Below are 22,143 nucleotides of genomic sequence, written 5' to 3' on the forward strand. Positions count from 1 at the left end.
CCGACACTAGCTAACAATCTGGCGAGGAAGCTATTTGTGCCAACAGGATGCATTTAATTCTGCCGCTCTCGTGCATGTGGCTCTACACATTATGCAAAGCGGTGGCATTTGATCTCAGTGTTTTAGAGGGAAGAGAAACAAATAAATTGAATGAGTAACACATTGCCACTACCGTAATCTAAAGGCCAACACGAAAGCTTTTCAAGCCTTTCTTTGGTCCAGCATGCAAAAAGAGTGGGTTTTTTTTGTTATTTTGTTCATGTTCAGTTTACTGGAGTATTGTACATTCTTACTTAAACCCTTACATTGGAAAATATTGTTTAATGTAACCATATTATCATAACATAGTTACTAGTTATTAGACCAGGGATTTCAAACTCATTTTGAATAGTGGGCCACATACAGCCCACTTTGATCTTAAGTGGGCCGAACTACCCTCCAGGGTCAAATTGTAAGAAATAAATATTTAAAATTACAGAAAAAGTTATGTTAGCTCATTGCATATACTTTTCTGTAATTATGAAATGCGAAAATGCTGTTAACTGACAGAATTTGTCCTTTTTTTGTGAAATCACTGTAAATAAAAAAAATGCATTTCTACAGCATATAGTAAAAAAACAAGAACTTTCTGTGATTTATTTGTTCTATTTCTTATTTACTTGTAGCTAATGGCAATGGGGGAGGTTATAATAAATCACAGAAGCTGTAAAAGTTATGAAAAAACCCCAAATCCAAATATTTATGCAATCCTTCCACATTTTGTAAAGTTGTGCAGTGGGCCAGATTGGAGTCTCTGGCAGGCAAATTCTGGCCCCCGGGCCTTATGTTTGACCCCTGTGAGATCTTAAGTTAGAAGCATTATTTGAACTTTATTTAGGCCATCTCTCAGCAATGCAATTAAAATTAATGAGGAAATAAAAACAGCGTTAAACGAGCGACTTAGCCAAATCAGAGCGCATTTACATTCCTATTTAGAAATTCTGTAGCCAGGATCACATGTGACCCAGCTGCTGCGTGACCTTTTTAAATTCCCTGACAGTCATCAGTTGGCTGACATTCAAACAACCAGTCACAGCAGAACAGAAAAATGTTCAGGCTGATCCAGTCTTGCATTAACTAAATGAAAAATGTATCACATGGTGAAAATGCCTTCCTTTTTTTGGGTTGTTTTGTACCCGGAGCAGCTGGAAAATGGACGACAAGTGCCCAGCCCAGTAAAACAGGAACAATCCGAAGGTTTTATTACTCTGGCCATTAAAAAAGGGAAAAGGCTTACCTGACTTAATGATTCTCAACAAAGTTCTCCTTTTGCATGTCTTCTGCACCACTTCCAGGGATGCTGCTCTTCTTCAGATCACACCTTGTTGCATGCAGCCAAATGTGGTGAGTCACAATTCTCTGCAAGTGCCCAACGAACCCCGGAGTTGTGATTTGTGGCTTCATTTGCGGCTGAGAGACTCAAAAATAGACATCCTTGCTTTATGTGAATCACAAAAACGTATACATACTTGATAAGCAACTAACATTCCTCAGTTAAAGCAAAACAGGTGCTGTCGAACTAATTAATTAATTGCAGAAAAGCTTCATTTTGTATGTGATTATAATAGAATTAAATAAAATAGCACAAAACCTGAGACTGCAGTTTAGGGAAGAACTCCCAGGCAGGTTCCTATGTAATAATAAGAGAGGAGAAAACTGAACAAAAGGGTTGGAAAGAGTACAAAAATTTGAATAAACAGTCCATAGTGGAGTGAGGCATATATAGTTTAGAACCAGAAAGGGTGTGTGTGAGGTGTAGTTCCACTCCTGAAATTCAGATAAATTATCTCCAGTTAAGCATATTTCAATATAAAGATGATTAGCTCTTGTACTTTGTCATTAAATAAAGCTTAGAGAATTCAAAGTGGCATTTCATGATCGGAATATAACAATCCCAAAACCACAGTAGAGGTCTAATGGACTCAAATTCTCGTATTGTCTTATACATACAGTAACTTCTGTTTGATAAAAAATGGTCAGATTTGATCTACAAAGTCTAATGTAATTAATTTCCAGTAATACAAGATTTGAACATTATTTCCCCTCTACTGCTGGGATATTAAAGGGTGCTGATGACTTTAAATCATTGATCAGTATTTGCGAACCATCTGTTGACGCGTTAGCACATCACTTCAGCTGCTCCAGCATACTCCATTCTGTATCGTCCAACAAACCCACAGAGGACAGCGGTTCAGGTTTTATGGTAGACACTGTCCCTGATAAAACTGCTAACACCATCCATCTCATCAAACATGGAGGCGTGTATCTAATCTCCTAGCCTCAAGGCAGACCTGGAGGCCAGATGGCCGCACCCTTCCTTCCCCTCAGGCCAGGCTGGAGCAATTACTACTGCTGCTTCACACACAGACCTGTGTCACCAACGCAATTAACAAGCTCCGGAGGAGTCTGGGCAACCAGAGAGGGACAGACTGTGTACACAGCATGAATGATGAGAGGAACGAGAAAGGACGCATCAGGTTTGGTTGCCAGGTTTTAGTGAACATTTAATATGGGTTAGACTAGACGTGTAGCTGCTGCAAAGGTTTTTGTAATTTCTAGAAGTCTTGCATATGTAGATATGCTTGTTCTATGTTTTCATATTACAGCGTGTATACAGGGAGTGCAGAATTATTAGGCAAATGAGTATTTTGTCCACATCATCCTCTTCATGCATGTTGTCTCACTCCAAGCTGTATAGGCTCGAAAGCCTACTACCAATTAAGCATATTAGGTGATGTGCATCCCTGTAATGAGAAGGGGTGTGGTCTAATGACATCAACACCCTATATCAGGTGTGCATAATTATTAGGCAACTTCCTTTCCTTTGGCAAAATGGGTCAAAAGAAGGACTTGACAGGCTCAGAAAAGTCAAAAATAGTGAGATATCTTGCAGAGGGATGCAGCAGTCTCAAAATTGCAAAGCTTCTGAAGCGTGATCATCGAACAATCAAGCGTTTCATTCAAAATAGTCAACAGGGTCGCAAGAAGCGTGTGGAAAAACCAAGGCGCAAAATAACTGCCCATGAACTGAGAAAAGTCAAGCGTGCAGCTGCCAAGATGCCACTTGCCACCAGTTTGGCCATATTTCAGAGCTGCAACATCACTGGAGTGCCCAAAAGCACAAGGTGTGCAATACTCAGAGACATGGCCAAGGTAAGAAAGGCTGAAAGACGACCACCACTGAACAAGACACACAAGCTGAAAGAACAAGACACACAAGCTGAAACATCAAGACTGGGCCAAGAAATATCTCAAGACTGATTTTTCTAAGGTTTTATGGACTGATGAAATGAGAGTGAGTCTTGATGGGCCAGATGGATGGGCCCGTGGCTGGATTGGTAAAGGGCAGAGAGCTCCAGTCCGACTCAGACGCCAGCAAGGTGGAAGTGGAGTACTGGTTTGGGCTGGTATCATCAAAGATGAGCTTGTGGGGCCTTTTCGGGTTGAGGATGGAGTCAAGCTCAACTCCCAGTCCTACTGCCAGTTTCTGGAAGACACCTTCTTCAAGCAGTGGTACAGGAAGAAGTCTGCATCCTTCAAGAAAAACATGATTTTCATGCAGGACAATGCTCCATCACACGCGTCCAAGTACTCCACAGCGTGGCTGGCAAGAAAGGGTATAAAAGAGGAAAAACTAATGACATGGCCTCCTTGTTCACCTGATCTGAACCCCATTGAGAACCTGTGGTCCATCATCAAATGTGAGATTTACAAGGAGGGAAAACAGTACACCTCTCTGAACAGTGTCTGGGAGGCTGTGGTTGCTGCTGCACGCAATGTTGATGGTGAACAGATCAAAACACTGACAGAATCCATGGATGGCAGGCTTTTGAGTGTCCTTGCAAAGAAAGGTGGCTATATTGGTCGCTGATTTGTTTTTGTTTTGTTTTTGAATGTCAGAAATGTATATTTGTGAATGTGGAGATGTTATATTGGTTTCACTGGTGAAAATAAATAATTGAAATGGGTATATATTTGTTTTTTGTTAAGTTGCCTAATAATTATGCACAGTAATAGTCACCTGCACACACAGATATCCCCCTAAAATAGCTAAAACTAAAAACAAACTAAAAACTACTTCCAAAAACATTCAGCTTTGATATTAATGAGTTTTTTGGGTTCATTGAGAACATGGTTGTTGTTCAATAATAACATTATTCCTCAAAAATACAACTTGCCTAATAATTCTGCACTCCCTGTATGTATTGTTTTCGCTTTTATGTAACTTCGGGGAGAGGCTTTGTGGAGTGAGCCTGCAAAAATGTAATATTACGCTTCTATCTCCTTTGCATTCTGCATTCATGCTTGTTGTGAAAATGATTCATCACAGCTGTGGCGGAGAGACTAAAATGTGTTACAGCCCCCAGAAGGAAAGGCAGTAGGTGTTATCTAGGTGAAATGTCATTTTATTCATGGGCACATTCCTTTATCCGCCAGAGGAAACCAGCCCATCACAATCATCATTTCTGTTACCTTGCAAGCCACCAGCCACCAGTTTTATGACTCCTAATTGCCTTCCTAATTTGAAACTTTCATTCCTTATTACATACCTGGGTATAAACCTTTTCTACTCTTTCATTCATTTACTCTTCCAGGTAGGAAACTTTGACAGGAAAATATTGCATAAAGGTGGGAGACTGAGGGCCCTAAAGGTGTCTTAGCTGAATCTGGGATGAAAGAGTGATGGAGACCGTCGAAAGGAGAGATGGATTCTCTGGCCTGTCTCGTCTCCACCCAGTCATTGTTCATGAGCTAGGTTTTCCAGACAGCTGTCTGTACCTGCCACCTGTGACAGATGCCTGCTGTCAGTCAGTCTGGGATGGTCCACGATCTGCATCACCTTCTCGCTCCAGTTGGATCTCATATGAGCCCCAAACCCCCCCAATGAATGTGAAAAGATTGATTAATTCCCTGTTACTATTTCCCAGAGGCACTTTATATGAAGCAGAGACAAGTTAGAGGTATTAGGTGCAGGTTGTGACATAAAATACTAACAACCAATGCAGACAAAGGTCATAAATAACCTTTAAAGCAGTTTTAAACTGTTTTTTTTTTTAATCGATTCATTCCCACCACAATAAAAAAGATAATTTGTGTAAACCAGTGGTTTGCAAACATTTTCTGGCATGACTCCACCACACAATTTTATCAAACACTAAAATCATTTACAAAATTCATAGAAGGTCAACACTATAGCATTTCAATATTAATTTGCCTTAGTTACTCTTAATGATTTTCGCCTGGTTGTTTGCACCAATTTGCACTTGCTCTGTGCCCCAGAGTCTGAAAAGCAATGGTGCAAAACGAGGAGGCCAAAATGTGTTTTATCAGAAAGACAATAGACTCTAGAAGTGTGTTCCTCATCTTCTACTTTCCTCACAGTCTTAGTTTTGTCCAGTGCTCTCAATGACACCAAATATATCAGAAAATTACTAAATGTATATATTTCAGAATCTGATTTAAAGAGGACACAATGTCTACTTTGTAAACAGATCATTCATAAAATGCTATGTGAAGGAACCATACTTTTACTGCAACAGACACACTATTGAAGCCAATTCTGTAAATGAAAGTAAAAATAAAAACTCACACAGCAATGCAAACAACAAAAATTGTGGAGTGTCTATGTCTATGCAATCTATCCATCTAGAGATGTAGTGTGGAAACCAAGGCGCAACTTTTACAGCTGAAAAGTGTTAAAGAGGCAAGAGGCAAAAACTGTAGTTCCTCTAGGTACCAACTGAGGATGGCTCCAAACAAGCGTCTGTCCCCACAAAGTCCTGCTTTATAGCATATTTGTCTCCATGGATAGTTTCCCCTTTTTAACGACTCTGACTGAGAGGTTTTTTAATAACTCACCAGCCTAGATAAACAGCACGTTTAGGTCTGTTAGGCCTCATCCACCACTTTGACCCAAACATACTTTTTGTGTGTGTTTGCAGTGCCCTTTGGAGCATTTTTAATTGATTATCCGACAAAAAATTGGTCTTGCTTTGTAGCACAGACCATCTGAGACATATGTGCTTCAATTTTGGTGAGTGTAATGCTGTAATTTTTATTAGCATTGATTAACCTGCCCATGTGTTGTACTGATACAGTTTATGAATAGTTAGCTTTCTACCCAAGCTAACTATTGTAGCATTAGCTGATAAAGTAGAGATTAGATTAGATGAAACTTTATTAATCCCTCAGGTGGGTTCCTCCAGGAAATTCAGTTTCCAGTAGCAAAGCACCGTAGTACTCTTATAGTACTCTTGAGAGCAACTGTCTGAACTCGGATGATAAAACATGCTTAGGATGGTTAGGATAAAGGAGGCAAAATACATCCTTAACATTCCTGACCACGTTTTGCCATCTGAGTTCAGGAAGTTGCTCTCAGGTTGCTGCTAACTTGAACCCCAGTGTAGAACAAATATAATAGGTTGTTTGGGTAAGCTGCAAACAAATAGTCCTTCTGTGGGATTAGTAAAGATATCTTAATGTGAAAGTCCACCCTTTAATTCATATTGAGATTGTAGAATACTATGTGTAGATACCACAGTAGCAAACCGGTGTTTGGAATCAGTACACATCCTTATCTGTCTGGCCACTGATTCTCATCGACTTAACCATTAGCTGCACTCTTCTGCATCTTCTGCTCTGTTGTGGTTCTCTTGCTGCATTGCCACACATCCTTTGCCTCTTTTATGGATGGTGAAACAGGCTCCTCCATGGTAACAAAGTACATTTAAGTCTTATAAATATGTTCACACAACTTTTATGATGTGCGCTTGTGAGTTTTGTGGATTTTCACACCTAAATTGGCTTTTATATGTGTGAATATGAGCATACTTTGGTGATATAAAAAATCTATTCAACAAAGAAGAAATATAGTTTAATCAAAGACAGAAATAATAGGCTAATTACTCAGATTGTAGACAATTATGCTTACCCATTTGCCTAAATGTGCAAAGCAATTTGCAATTTTTGCTACAGAATTTAAAAATGTCCTGAAAACTTCAACTGTCAAAGTGGAAAAAAAAAAACCCCTAATAACCTAATCAAATTTTCCACTGCTCTTCATCTCCCTCGCTGTAGGGTGCAGATTGAAAACCCTTATAAGTCGACACAGGTGATGAAAATGTTGGCTTTCAAGGTGACACTAGCTTTGAATTTTCACCACCACGTCAGGTGTTATAGCAGTCATATCTGGTTGTAGCGAGAGTGCTTAAACCGAAAGCCAACTGATGAAAATGTAAAATAAATAAATCTCAACTAGCAACCTCAGACCGATGCCTGTTTGCTTGTTTGTATTTGTGCAGGTGCGCGTGTGTGTGCATGTGTGTGTCTGAAGAGACCAGAGGAAAAGATGAATAAGAGAGTGCATTTACTGTGAGAGAAGCAATACATTCTACTCAAAGATACATGCCAACTGGGCGAGGGTGGAGGTGTGGGTCTCTGCAAACGCACATCCTAACAAATACTTAAAAAAAGCACACACATAAATAAACACACAGTGTGCACGTGCAAGATACATTTCAGCGCAGTGTGGAGCCTGTTATTAGAGAAATTTCCTATTTCTCTTGCCGCTATTGCACGCTAATAAACAGAATCATTAGGGCATGTTTTGGTGGGTTGGTGAGTGGCGGAGTTGCTCCATTACTGGGAAACCCACAGACTCTGACTGCCTTTTAAAATGACGGCAGAGAAACAGGCTCCATTAATGGCGGCAATCAAAGCTTCATCCCCACCACTAGCAAGCCTGTCACGTAGCTAATTCAATCTCACAACCCATGAAGCAATTAATTCATGTCAATACAAATACACAAACAGCTTTTTTTCTTCTTGCCCCATAAGAAAAGTGGAGGTCTTAAGACTGAGCTTCTGTTTATTTGCACACCTTTGTGACGGTGTGTGATCATGCTCGGTGAAGTGTACGAGGACGAGCAGGTGTAATTGGGTGTGGAAAAAAAGAAACCTCGTGGTCTCCCAGCTAAATGAGATCCGACAATCGTTTCCTCTGCATTTTCTCCCCTGACAACGGGCACATTGTCCCCCTCCCGTTCCTCCTCAGGTTTGTCATTATTGCTCCATGACATAAGCAACGCACAAGAAGGGATAATAAAACCAGCCTCCATTTGATAACACAGGAGCTTGTATCTGACTATGCCCACGCCTAACTGACTTAAATCAATTTAGCTGCAGACACTAAAACGCTCACAACAAAAGAGAATCTCTAAAGGGGTTTAAGTGCTCTGGGGCTTTGACAGGAGGCAATGGCTTAGTAAATGTTGGAAGATCAAAAGTTAAACCAATTAGAGAATACCAAACTAGATGTTATCATCTAGATAGCAACCAGAGGCTAAATGAGTTTGTCAGAGTCAATGTCTCAGTGTTTTGTTTGAGTCAATATTTCAATTATGCTCTAAGAAAGCATTCTTGGCTTGATGAAGCAGCTCAGGGAGAAACTGGGTGTGAAGTGAAATGCGTCACACGGTGTGTCTGAAAAGTAATGTGAGAAAGGAACACGAGTGACGGAGAGACAAAGCCTTTCAGATTCAGGTTAGGAGTTGATCAAAGTGGGTTCTAGCTCATCTGAGACTACAGGCATGAAGCTAGTGTGCATTTAAATGCATTTGTGGAGAAGCAGAGACCCTAAAGAGCTCTCCTGCTCCATCACCCCCTCTTGTTTCCAAACCTCCCATTCCCAGCACTTTCTGAATGTGTTGCTTCTTTGAATTTTAATGGAAAAAGATTCTCCACTTCCCGATTTCCCTCTTTAGGGCATTTCATCTTGTTTCCTGTCTCTGTCTATCAGAAAAAGGAAAAGTCTCACATGCCTGTAAGGTTTTCTGATAATGGTGACTTGGTTGACTGATGATCTTCATATGTTTCTAGAGTTTTGCAAGAGATAAAAACAATGGCTCTTAAAGTGGAGATATGAATGTCATCATCTGCATCCAATCTAAGAAACAAGCAGTTTATTTATAGATTTAAGACAAAAATAGACAAATAAAAACAAGTGAAAACATCAGATAGCCAGACTCCTGTGTGCTCTTATACTAGCAAAAAAGAAAAAAAGCGCTTTCAGTTTTTTCAATAGACTGTTGACACACCAACATTTCCCTTGGGAAGGTATACGCTCAGTGCATCTTAGTGTAGTGCTACAGTGGTGAAGTCATGTTGTTGTCAAACTTGTCCCACATATTATGGGTGACACAGCTTTCAATTGTGGATTTAAGGCAACAGAATCAATCACATTAAAAACAAACTGCTGATACAGACAGACGCATGGCAGTACATCATAAATGAAAGGTATGGATGAACAGGTCAAGGTAGGAGGTGCATACACTTGTCTGGAATGTAATCTGTCACTCGGTGCAGATTGGCCAGGAGTAATGAGCCTTTACATTACAGTACATAAAAGGTGATAACTGCTGGAGAGCTGTTTTGCGCAAAATGTGGTTCAATTTTCACCTAACAAAGAGTCAGCAACATTCACCGATCGATAGATGTCAAAATGTCCCCCCACCTTTGATAATAAATCTGACAAGCACATGAGGAAGTGGCACAAATCTACAAGCCTTCTGAGACAGGGTAGGGCAGAGGATGTGGGGAAAAGAGAAGGTGAAAGCAACAGGATGATATAAAGCACATATGACAGTTTCCTTTCCCCCCCCTTTTATACAATCAACATAAAACACCCAGAACAATAAATTCTCTTGACAATCTAAGGCATTGTGGCATCTGAGAAATGCTCCCTTTTTATATCTGAGAGTGTCCAGAGGGTTTGTCAAGACAGCAGAGCCAAAATGATATTGCAAATAAATGAAGAGTGAAGTGCACCGTGTCAAAGAATTTCCTATTGCTGACATCAGTTTGGGCTTAACATATGCTTTGCTCGGCTGCCTACCCAGGCTACCGTCTAAGTCAGCCAGGCTCACCAGTAAGCCAAGGATCTGACTGGCTGTGAAAATTGAGCCTGATGGTAATTGATTGCACATAACTTGCGTGCTTCAATTAAAGAAAGTTAGTAGCTAGTGAGGAATTAGAAAAGTTTGAGTAGAAAAGATGCGGCTATCCATATTTGTCACAGTAGCTTTCTTCAAGGTCACTTTACTGCCAGCAGGCACTGAAAGGGGAGGGCGAGGTCCCAGGGAGATGGCTGACAGAGAGAAGGCCAGCCTGACAGCTCAAGCGAGCTGATGGCTGGCTGAAGCAGACAGTGAAGGACAGGTGGACGTAATAAGAGTCTGATCTTCTTGTATCAGGGGGCGTGGTCCATTGATGGTCCAGAATCATTGTCTTCAAAGTCCCGTGGGTTCATGGGCTCTGCTCGTGGCTCAGGCAGCCTAGATGACAGAAAAACACACATGTTATATCATATCCAGTCTTCCAGCTTTTCCTCTCTTTTATCTTTTTCCGCAAACATCTGAAAGCTGTCACACAAACAGCACCGTGCCACCCACACAGTTCAACACTCACGCATATTATGGAAATATAATAAACCTTTTGTGAAATGTAATCAGCTTCAATCAAGCTACGCCTTAAGTAGAAATCATCCATTCTGTCGGTTTTATATGAGCAGCTCTGAGCTGACAGAGACAAAGTGATAGCTAAATTGCAGGGACCTGTTGTAATTTGAGGCTGGCTGATAGATTCAATTTCACTGGAGACAGTCTACACTAATCATATGCTCTAATTGGACAATGTCGAAAGGGTGACGGAGCACTGGTGATGCCAGATAAGCAACTCTCCTGTAACTTCTCTCCCATCCCATCTTTCTCATTATCATTTTCCATCTAAATCTACAGGCCAACATCCATTTTTAAAAGACTACATGTCAGCATCTTTTTCTAAACACACACACACTTATTCACAGTATGTGGAAGCTGTTTAATTCACAGAGATTCAGTGCACTTTAGGGCTATGCCATTTAATCTCGCCGTTCAAATACATCAATTCAAAGCAATCGCTTTCTATGACCTTGGGCAGGTAGTTTGCATTTATATATGTGAATTTACACTCATCTATCAAAGCATGAATACGCAAAGAAGAGCTTAGTTCAAATAAACCTCTGACTTTCTACTTTGCAGGCCACAAACTACAGTAGAAGGACAAATAAACTATTATGGAGGTTTGATTGCCTGCATACTTAAAGATGTACATGAATGCCAGGCTTTTAATGCCTTTTCTTTATCACTCTCAATAGTATGTTGTATTGGTACAGAGCTGCTTTTTTCATATCTTTCAGTTTTTACATTTGGAGGTTTAATAACGAGCAAAGAGCAACAGGTACATTTTAATCAATAATCTCTTCCACGCAGATGGTTACAAATGATAGTTAATAAAACAAATGAATACATTCCCAGACAAGCACTCGGTGCAGGAACTAATAATTGGAAAGCTTCTGCACATAGTAGCAAAACAGTTATAATGCGAGTAACAGTTGTTTGTAGAACATATTAGTGTGATGTGGGTGCAACACAAGTCATTTCATAAAACATTCTCTCTGATGTCTTGAAATGTATGTAAGTTGATGTATAGGAGATGTGATGGAAAGATTTGTTATAATCACCGGTAGACTGTTCAACAGTCTTGAGCTATTCTTTGTTATTCTTTATTCAATCATTAGACAATGAAAATGACTGAAAAAGTAGCCAATCTAGTGCTTATACCCGAATATTTTCAGTGGAAATCCTTTTATCTATGCACTAAACTCAAGCGATGAATCTATACATTACAGAAAGCTTAGCAAAGAATCGGTATTAAATTGTACCTTTAGGCACTGTCTCACTAGCAGCCTGTCACAACAACACATAACATGTTCCCATTTCTTTAGTTCAATGTACAAAAAATACCAACAATAACACAGTTTGACAGCCAACAAGATGATTCCCGAAGAGCTATTAGCAGAAAACTTGTATCTCGACATGATGTTCTTAAATTTTTTTAGGAAACTCACAAGTGGAGGAGAAAAAAAGAGACGGGTCTAAAAAAAGGTATCTACAGGAAATGAACAGCATCCAAAAGTCAGTCATTCAGGACCCTTCAGCTGATCCATCTACTGTTTAAAAAAGTCGCATCAGAGATGGTCTCAGCAGAAGGTAGCTGTCAAGAAGACATTATTAAGGAAGAGAACCAGAAAGAAAAGGATGAAGTATGCCAAACTACAGAAGAACGGACTGAAAATATGTGGCAGTATGTTTTATGGAGTGATGGAGGACGGAGGGCAGGTCGTCTACTAAACTGAAAGTTGGTGGTTCGACCTCTGGCTGCTCCAGGCTGTATGCCAAATACAAATATCCATGGGCAAGCTACTAACTCCAAGTTGGTATCTAACCCCATGTGTGTGAATATCATGGTTTGGGGCTGCATTTTACCCAGGGATGTCTTGACAATGTTGATGGAATTATGAATACAGAAAAGTACCATCAGATCTTGGCAATGGGTTTCATTTTTCAGTGTGACAATGACCTCAAACACACTCTTAGGAAAAGCATGTCTGGATAGAAAAACATACAATGGAACACTAGCAGTCATGGATTGGTCTCCCCAGAGCTTGGATCTCACTGACTAATTTAATATATTATTGAAAGACTATTACATCACGTAGTAGTATTCTACCTGTGGGTAGCTACAGTTAGTACTCTATACAACACCCATCCACAATCTTAAAACACAGAAAACTGAAATAAGCTGCAGTGTTTATGGGAAACCTTGAGTCCTGATATTGACCCAAATGCTATTTTCAGTTCTACTACTACATACTAACCACCGAAACACTGACGCAGAGAATACTAAAGATATTAACACTAAGATGTTTTGATAGGACACAATAACCAACCAAAACCGGCTTAAAGAAATGAGCATTAAGCAGTCTGGTAATCTACAGAGCAGTTTCAGGTGTGTGTCAGGACGATGTAAGATATTACTTCGTCCTGACACTTTTAAACTGAAACTTTTCATCTAAGAACAAAAAAGCAGCAAACTAATAAATATATTCTAGACCTTATTTTGTGAATGTTACCTCATTTTTCTGTTATAGATACATTTCCTTCGATCTCTGCTTCCCTGAAGCTTCCTTGCCACCTTTCTTCTTCCATCTTTGTTGTCCATGTCATTTATAGCACAATCTTTGAGGGGGGAAAAAAATCCCAATTTTTGTTACCAGGAAGCAAAACCTTTCAGAGCACTGCTCCCTGAATATTCCTGTCTGACACACTTTTGTTGGCAGAAACAAAGAACTGATTTCTCTCCCTTTCTGCACCTCCTCAAGGAGCAGATCATCACAATAGAAACTCAAAACAGAGAAGCTGATCAAAGAACACCATGACATGCAAGAATACCTGGTAGTCCCTATGTGTATGACCTGTAATTAGAACCATATTAGCCTTCCAGATCTCAATGAGTTCACACCAGTTTAGTTATTGGTCAAACTGTAAAACAACACTATAAACCAAGAAGCTATAATAATCATGCAGAAACACACACACACACCTTGGCATCCAGCGCCAACTTACTGACTGCCAAAAGTAATGATATTAGAGTCAACAAGACAAATAGCACAGGGTAAGTTTCTATTTAGTTGTACAATCTCACTTAAGCGTCAAAATAATTAATTATTCCACAGCTCTGTAAACTCAAATTCTTGGCAAAGTTACCTTTTGTGCTTTTATCCACTAGACCAACTTTACTGAGGATTCAAGCTGTCTACTGCATCACACAGGCTGTTCATTCATTGTCATCTGCATAGCACACAAAAGTCTATATTGAGCTGAGCCCTGAGCTCTCACAAAGCTCTGTCCTGTCTGAGATGGTGTTTGGGGTAAAACGTTGACAGACTTATTTGTGTAAGGCAATTTCATCTTGCATCTCCAGTCAACCAAAACAGTCACCCTGCTCCTCGGACACACACAAAAAGAGGCATAAGTGAGTCCTACACTACGGAGGCAAATGAACTATTTATATTCAGATGGTCTTTGCTAAGCTTTAGGACACATGGATGTTATAACTTATTTATTCCACCCAGAGGAAAATGCCATTACTTGAGTGAGAGTGAGGCTGTGAATGGGACATGTAGTGGACAAAAAAAAAAAAAAAAGACAGTAGAGCTTTCAACATACAGTGGATGGGAGATAAGTTCCCCATAACTCAAAGGCTTTGATTTGTTCTCTTTTTCTGTCTGTTCATCTTCCCTGGCCTAAGTAAAAGATCGCTTAGCTGATTGTATATGTGCATGTCTTCTGACGACTCAGTTCTTTCCATCCATGACTTATTCATAAGCCTTAATGCAGTTGATGTTTTATTGATCACGACTGATCATTGCCTCCTTCTCTTTATGTGACCATGGCCAGCGGATAAGAGTAGAGCTGAAGGCTGAGAGGGCTGCTACAGTGCAGGCATGGTCTTCAGTGTAACGTGCTGGCTATGCTTCTGGGTGATGGATGGACAATAAGCATTGTGTGTGTGTGTGTGTGTGTGTGTGTGTGTGTGTGTGTGTGTGTGTGTGTGTGTGTGTGTGTGTGTGTGTGTGTGTGTGTGTGTGAGGGAGAAAGAGATACGGGTTTAGATAGGATTGATCGAGTAGGAAAAAGCTAATCTTACTAATGTTTCCTCTCTGAGTGACAAAGAAAAGTTTCACCAGTAGAACCAGAGTGACTCCATCGCTCACTAGAGAAAACCTCTGTCTCCCTGTGACAAAGACAGAGGGGGGAGGGCAAGCATGTGATGATCCCTATACTTTGACTTTTGTCTCTTTTAATCTTTTTTTTTTGTTTTTGCCATAGCCTAGGGAGCTCTCTAGTAGATGGAGGAGGGAGGGGTCCTTGCCCTGATTAAGTTTGAATTCCCTGCTCTTGGCAGAGGAGCTGCGAGACTCCTAAGTCATCATCCGGAAAGAGTCCCATCCTGCTGTGGCAGCCTTGCCAGCTTGAGCCAGCCTCATTGCCATATGAATAATCATACTGCAGTAGCTTGGATATGCTGAATGGGGCCGAGGTGTGTGTGTGTGTGTAAATAGAGAGACAGAAAAGGGAGGAGCTGAAAAGCAAACTGCAGGTCGCTGATAGGGGACTGAGGTTCTCCTTGATTAAGCAAAGAGGTTGAACGAGAGTAAGGCTATGTACATAGTCCTCATGACAATCATCCGGAGGGGGAAATAACTATTGCAATTTGCATTTCCAAACAGTGGTGATGCCATCTAAGCGTACCCCATCACATAAGATGGCTGAGCCCATTCCTCAAGCCCTGGGGGTCTATGAGGTTTGGTCTAATGAGAGAGGATCCTTAATGGTTATTGATAGAGCCCATGAGGACAGACTCTTACCCTTACTCTCCAGTCAAGCAGTGCACTCTGCTACTATTTAATGAAGTAAAATTTGCTGCTTCTGAAGGATGATTTAACACTAAAAACAGATTTCTGACAAGAGATGACGAGCGAAAGGAGTGCAGAACATTAAGGAAATAACGAAGGAAGATGGTAAAAAAAATGTAAATGGCAACGTATAATGTAAAAAAGTAAAGACAGACTCTCGAGCATTATGAGTAATCTACCATCTACGCACTATTGCTTGATCTAATAGTCCTAGAGAGGCTTACATCCTTCTCTCTCTTTTGCCATCAAGTCATCAACATCCATCTTCTCTCCGTGGATTTATGTTCTTTCCTTTCATCTGACAACCTTGTCTACGGATGAGTAATTTAGAAATGGCCCATGCACACACACCTTTCATTAAAAGCACCCCTGTGATCTTCCCAGCACTTTGCACTGCGATGATCCTGTTAGCTAGAATTTGAGATATGAATGTATTCTAATGAGGAGAAATGTAAGGGCAAGTCAGAGGAGGGAAAAGGAGTGACACGGAAAGGTGAAGGAAGACCATTCGGTCGAGCTTCAGAACGCTAAATATCAGAGAACAAAGAAAGGAGAGCCAGAGTGATGGAAAAAAAAGTGATATTATCTTGATTTAAATGTGTGCTGCTGAGACAAGAGGAAGGAAGTGGTAATAAATAAGAGTGAAAGGTATGGATAACAGATTTTAAAGAGTTTCTTTTAAAGTTCCACTAGTCCACATTCTTCAGGTTATTTACTACACACGAAACGGCAACAGCTTTTAGCAGGCTATAATACAAGCTCAACAGGTAGTGCATTTAAAAAAGGAATATAATAAGCACAGCAGACATGCTAAGGAAAAAAAAAAAAAAAAGAGTACCTGAAGATAAGCTAAAAGTGTTTCAAGGTAAAAAAAAAATCTGTTTAACCTAAGGAAATCCGAAGTGCTACATTCAACATAATGCATTCTTCGAGTGCAGTATCCAATATTTCTAAGTCAATAAATGATACCATACTTTATTAAAAATGTCTTTTTCTATTAAAAAAATAAGATGTTCCATTGATGGCCATCACATCTATTCAAATAAGATACAGTGAAGGGTGTTAGAGCTGTTTCCTTTAATAAATTTAAGAGAACAGCGACGTATCGAGGGGCTTAAGAACACGGGCAACAGTATCCATATAAATTACATCTGCATAGTCAAGCACTCATAGGAATGTTGCCAAGAACAAGGACACAAGCTATAGAAAGAAGCTTGCGTAGGGAAAAAGCGTGCCCATAATTAAGTAAGTCTATTGATTTTAGTCCCCTAAAATTTGCTGGATTAATTTCGCAATCAGCAGAACAAAATAAGTGTGAGCATTTCTAAATGCCCTGACACAGTTGTTAAGGTCCTGGCTGCAATCCATTCAGGACTTTAAGCCCGGTGCTATTTTCCCCCTATCCTTAACATCTGAGACATTTCTTGTAATATCCTTTGTAATGTCCTCTGTAATATCCTTAAGGAACAACAACAAACTGTTTTGTTGGCTGTGTAATGAAATGTTTAGTTTGTCTCGAAGGTGTAAAATTAGAACATGATCACTTAAGATTAAGGCAAGCACCACTGACAGAAATGTATGTGGTTTATTCTTTAAAATGAAATCTAGATGCGTTAACGTTTCTTGATTTTTGGCATGTGGCTAATTAGGAGTTGAGTTTAATTTAATTCAATACACTGATTCTTTTTTTAAGGAATGTCTTTTCCAGATAAATGCTTGTGAGAATGGCATCTATCTCAGGGAGCAGATGCATCCTAAAATGCCTTGAGGAGCAGACCTCCTGGGCTGGATGAATCAGTGAAGCCAGCGAAATTCAAATCCCTGATGCTGAGGAAAGGAAAGATCACTTGAAAGGTCACAGAGAAATTATCCATGCACTAAAAAAACAAAACAAATAAAGAGGTGATTGCTGCACCTTGAGAGACCTGGCATCAAATCAAAGGCAGGCTTGCTGGTTTGAACAAGTCATGCTTACAAAGTAAGTTTCTTCCCTGAACATACCAACATTACAGGCCCTATTATCTGCAGCCTTTCATAAGCAGTTTTTTTAAATCTTCTGAACAACAAATGAAGCTCCCTCGCACACAGCCTGAAAAATTCAGGATTCTTTATTCAGCTCGGAGGCACTGGGTCATGAGTAAGACATGGTGTTCTGGTGGAAGTGAAAAGGCTGGCCCAGATAGCAGCACTAAACCTTTATATATAGGATACAGAGTAAGGGTGAAAAAAAAGGAGGATGTGGTGGGAGCATGAGATTAAGACGAAGAAGCCAGCTTGTTTGGAACTGTGCACTACAAAGCATGTCCGACTTCTACTAGGTGAAGATGGATTCAAGGACCCAAGAACAGATCCTCGAGACCCTCACCCAGAGGAGTTGCAGCTCAACTACGAGCAGTTCCCAAAAACCATAGTGCAACTGCAGAGGCAGTACAACTAAAAACACCTCTATATAGTGAAGAAGAAACAACTGCTAAGGGAAATGAAAAACTAGTATCAGATGCCCAGATCTCTCTGGTGTGATGGCAATGGCACAAGATGGAAATTCAAACTGGGGAAACAACCAAAACATCTCTGATGGTATACCCAGTAATATCTAAATGATGTGTGTGTGTGTGTGTGCAAATATAGATTCTACCGGCTAAAAGGCACAGATGCATTTTCCCCTCACTCTTCTATCACTTTCTATGCCTTCATTGATTAGTTTCAAAGTGTGACTGCATCTGCTTCTTTTGACAACAAATGATTTTTCTATATTCTGACCTTCAGACAAAATCTGTCCAATTTGGACAAGTAGACTGAGGAGAAAAGCTAACTATTTTCTGCACTGAGAGCTCTAAAAATTCAGAACAACGCACCCCAACATCAGGCTATACAGGTCAGTAAAGTACTTACCTTTATCTACTGTTTAACAATTCATTTTATGTGCATATTTTTGGCCACCTTTTTATGTCTCCAATATTGTTCTTTCTGCAGTTTCGTTTTATTTGTAATTCAAAACACCTACAATATTACAAGGTTTCTGTCTGTTATGGCAGAAAAATAAAACCTCCGAGTGTGAGAACAGTAATCGAGAGGCTGCTGTTTGAGCAAAGGTGTGACATGCAGTGCAGGCATTAGAGGTGGATATCAGAATCGATGAGTCACAGCTGGAAATTCATCTGTTTTTAAACCACTGACTGATGCACTGTATTTCATATTCGAAAAAGCATAAATACACTTTGCAATTGTATTATTTGAGAGTCACTTTAACATAATGACACGCAAATAGGTGGCATGCTGGGTGGGTCTGGATGGTTTCATTTATTTTGGCATAAAATATTCCATTTTGCTTTATATTTCCTAATTCACTGAGGATTTAAGCACAACAACAACGAGACGGGTTCCCAGAGAAAAACATTAGTAGCCATATCGAAATCAGTAACACATTATGATACTTTACAAAAAAATTCATGATGTTAGAGTCTTGCCTTGAGACAAATAAAATAACCACAACACTGTTATTCCTCCTTGAGATGGGAGATCATCTACAAGGCTGTTAAAACTCCCCGGGAAGTTTAATGACAAATCCGTACATTGCGACCCCGCCTGCATGTGTGCACTAACCCTTGTCGAACAATGCTTGTAGAAATTTCGGCTTTGTTTACATCGTGATTTATTGAGCTGAAAAGATTCTTTACCCCAGGAAATATAACTGGTACCATCACAATATTTAGACTGCAGCAGACTGCAAAACTGTAAGAAAATACTGTTATACAATTATTTAATTTTTAAACGGCTCCAATCCAAGAAATGTGTCATCTTCTATCCAATCAGTTATGAATTAAGCACACAAACCTTTTTCTAATTAAATTTTATTTTGAGATAAAAGTCTTTAAATATTCATATTTAAACTCTGTTGATCACTGGAAGAGAGTGAAACAAACTTGTAGACCAAAGAGAAGACCGACTAATATGATGCAAACTGTGAAAAGACTGACTAATTGCTATAAACAATGACAGTCTGCCTCTTTCAGAGTCACTGGTCTATTCATACTGTTCGCTGGGACTGTCTGTCCCCAATAAACATTGCAGCACCCTGTGGTGTTTTCATGCTGCTCCAAAGACTTAATCAGTTCGCAAAGGAAGTCAAGAGACAAGGCACAATAACAGGCAATGAATCATGGTACAGGGGACAGGGAGCTAGGGGCTGTTTAAAATGACCCTCTGTGAGCACCACAGCTTATTCATCAGAACAAAACGGGAGCAGCGAGGATAAAATCCATCTCATCATCCACCAGATGTATCGCCTTAAGTAGAACCCGTTCAAACTCATGTTCATGCATGCGATTATTTTTTTAAATATACATCAGGAAGTGTGCTGCTTACTACTCCAACCAAGGAGTGCGTGCAAGCAACCGACCGCATGATGCCTGTGTTGCCAAGGATGCTTTCTCCTGTGTAGAGAGTGCACGAAGCGAGACAGAAAAGGTGGGTGAAGCAGAATAAAATGGTGTGCTGACGCCTAGCCAATCAGAACAATCACACAGGTCTGTCTGTGCTGCAGCACGTATAAGAAGTTGGATGAACACCATTATCCCATAAACTAAATTCTTGATCATTTCGACACAGCTACCTGCTGTTAATCATACAGAGGAATTAATGCAGAGCCATTCAGATAAGAGCATTAAACCACTGTAGAGCCTCTATCTTACATTGGCTCACTTTGTAAGTTTGAAATTTCTGTGGCCACGGGGGCAATTGAGAAATTAATCGAGGAGAACTGCAGCAATCCAATCCCGTAGCCCACAAACATAAAACTGTTGATTAGTGTTAATGGTGAATTAAAACTGCTTCAACAAGAAGAGAAGCATCTTGTCACTTGCTAGGTAAATAGCTGTGTGCAGACAAGGGATACTTTCTTAAAAGCTCTTCTACACCGTGGGGTTTTTAATCTGTCAACAATTACCTTGAATAGCACACCCCTATAGGCTTGTATGCCTCATCCATCGCTCCCTGCTTTTTCCTTTCAATTTTCTACAACCATTATACCCTTGGTCACAAATTAAATGGCAATGAATGGCATTAAAAAGATCCCTTAGAGGAGCGCAAAAGCAGATAACAGAATCACCGTAATGGTTCTCCAATGTCTAACAAAGGGAGCGGTATATGAGGACAACTGTACTGGATGTGGGTTGATCTTGAGGACATTATACTTTGCCATTTTCTACACTTCTACATTATTACAAATATGCCGGTATTCATTTTTATAACACCAAAAAACTAGGTTCCATTTCTAAACCCTAAGGGTACTTATCATAAATTGCTCACTGTGATCTAACCTACAGTCTTGTGATAAAATGCAAACACTGCTGTTTGCTGTTTCACTGTGAAAGAAACAATCCTGCAAGAGCACCACTGCACTGGCAGCATGGCTCTGGACTAACTGATGGGCGAGCCTAACAGTTGTGCAACTTCTGGAATCAACATGTATGCAAATTTTAAATGCAGACTTTGGTTTAAATCGAAATTCCGGTAGTACCTTTGAAGTTTGAATCTAAAGCTCACAAGAGTGAAAATAGGAGAGGAAAACACACTGAAGAGATAAACTTTTATCTGTTTCTCAAGAAGGCAGCATCACCTTACAGGTAATGAATAGTGACAGGTTACAATATACATACTCTCCTTTTTACTTAAAACTTCTTGCATTTCTTCTCCCTAGTGCTTCTGACTCTAGCATAGCTGTTATGTTTCCTGGTCCAATCTCTGTCCTTTATTATATCCTATGTCAGATTCCACCCTGTGTTCCTGACTGCAAAGGAACTACAGTAAGATTGAGCCAGGGTTTCTGAAGGGAGGTCTTGGTTGCCTCATTTATACAGTCTGTTATATGACCAGTGAGCTGGCTCTGTCCCAGAGGCAGACAGCCATTATGAAGACTGACTAGTCAAAGCAGCGCCCACACATTTGGCAGGCTGGCACGGCTGCCCTCTGTTGCCTCTTTTTAAACAACCCCATTCTTTAACAGCAGAATGTTGACGCCTCCTTAATAAGTGGAGAGCTCAGGTGCCCCAATGAGCTATCCTGGAATCTGGAGAGATTTTGAAAATTAAATCCTCTTTACACTAGATGTGCAGCAATCATAGTGGCTGCAATCTCTTCCTTCATATACGAAATGATGTCATGGACACAAATGGACAGAAAAAGCAATGGAGAAAAAAAAATATTGTGTGTCTATGAGACCGAGATACATGGCCAGAGTTGGAGAACAGACTGGCTATTAGGCAGAGCCTTCTGTCGCTTCAAAACTCCCCCTCCCCTGCATCCAAGCCCTCACTGTGAAGGACACCCAGACAGACAGCCCAGAAAACCTGGGCTCCAGACTGTCACAACGCTCATCTTGCCAGATAAAAGTCTCATATGCCTCATGCGGCCCTCCCTGCTTTTTTTTTTCCTCCACTGAATGTTAAACACACTGTGGAATTAAAGGACTTCCTCAGAGTGCAGCAAGAAGATCTTTCGCTTGCAACAAACAAAAAGATTAACAGTTGTGATCTCTACCACATAACTGACTTTAAAGCTCAAATTTCAAATGCAAACCTGGTGCAACGATGCCTAAGATTAACATCGAGCTTTAAAGATTGTGCTTAACAAATTAAGACTAGCCTGGACACAATTCTTTTGTTTTTACTCCTGCAACACGGTTAGATGCAGAAATTCCACACAGTGAAATACAAAGTGTTGGGGCTTAAAGTCTCCCCAGTGTCCCCTGA

The 22,143-nt window shown here is 40.2% G+C and overlaps 1 protein-coding gene across 2 annotated transcripts in view; it reads right to left on the reverse strand.

The window, feature by feature from the left end:
* Positions 1 to 6,222: 6,222 nt before the first annotated feature.
* trim44 (tripartite motif containing 44) overlaps positions 6,223 to 22,143 on the reverse strand; it is a 45,956-nt gene continuing 30,035 nt past the window's right edge. For both annotated transcript variants that reach the window (XM_040025274.1, XM_040025275.1), the window contains exon 6: positions 6,223 to 10,370. In XM_040025274.1, the coding sequence (XP_039881208.1) occupies positions 10,286 to 10,370 (85 nt within the window). In that variant the 3' untranslated portion in view covers positions 6,223 to 10,285. The remainder of the gene's footprint in view (positions 10,371 to 22,143) is intronic.

The sequence above is a fragment of the Simochromis diagramma genome, unplaced genomic scaffold (assembly GCF_900408965.1).
Source record: "Simochromis diagramma unplaced genomic scaffold, fSimDia1.1 OVJJ01000293.1, whole genome shotgun sequence".
NCBI classification, from domain to species: Eukaryota; Metazoa; Chordata; class Actinopteri; order Cichliformes; family Cichlidae; genus Simochromis; species Simochromis diagramma.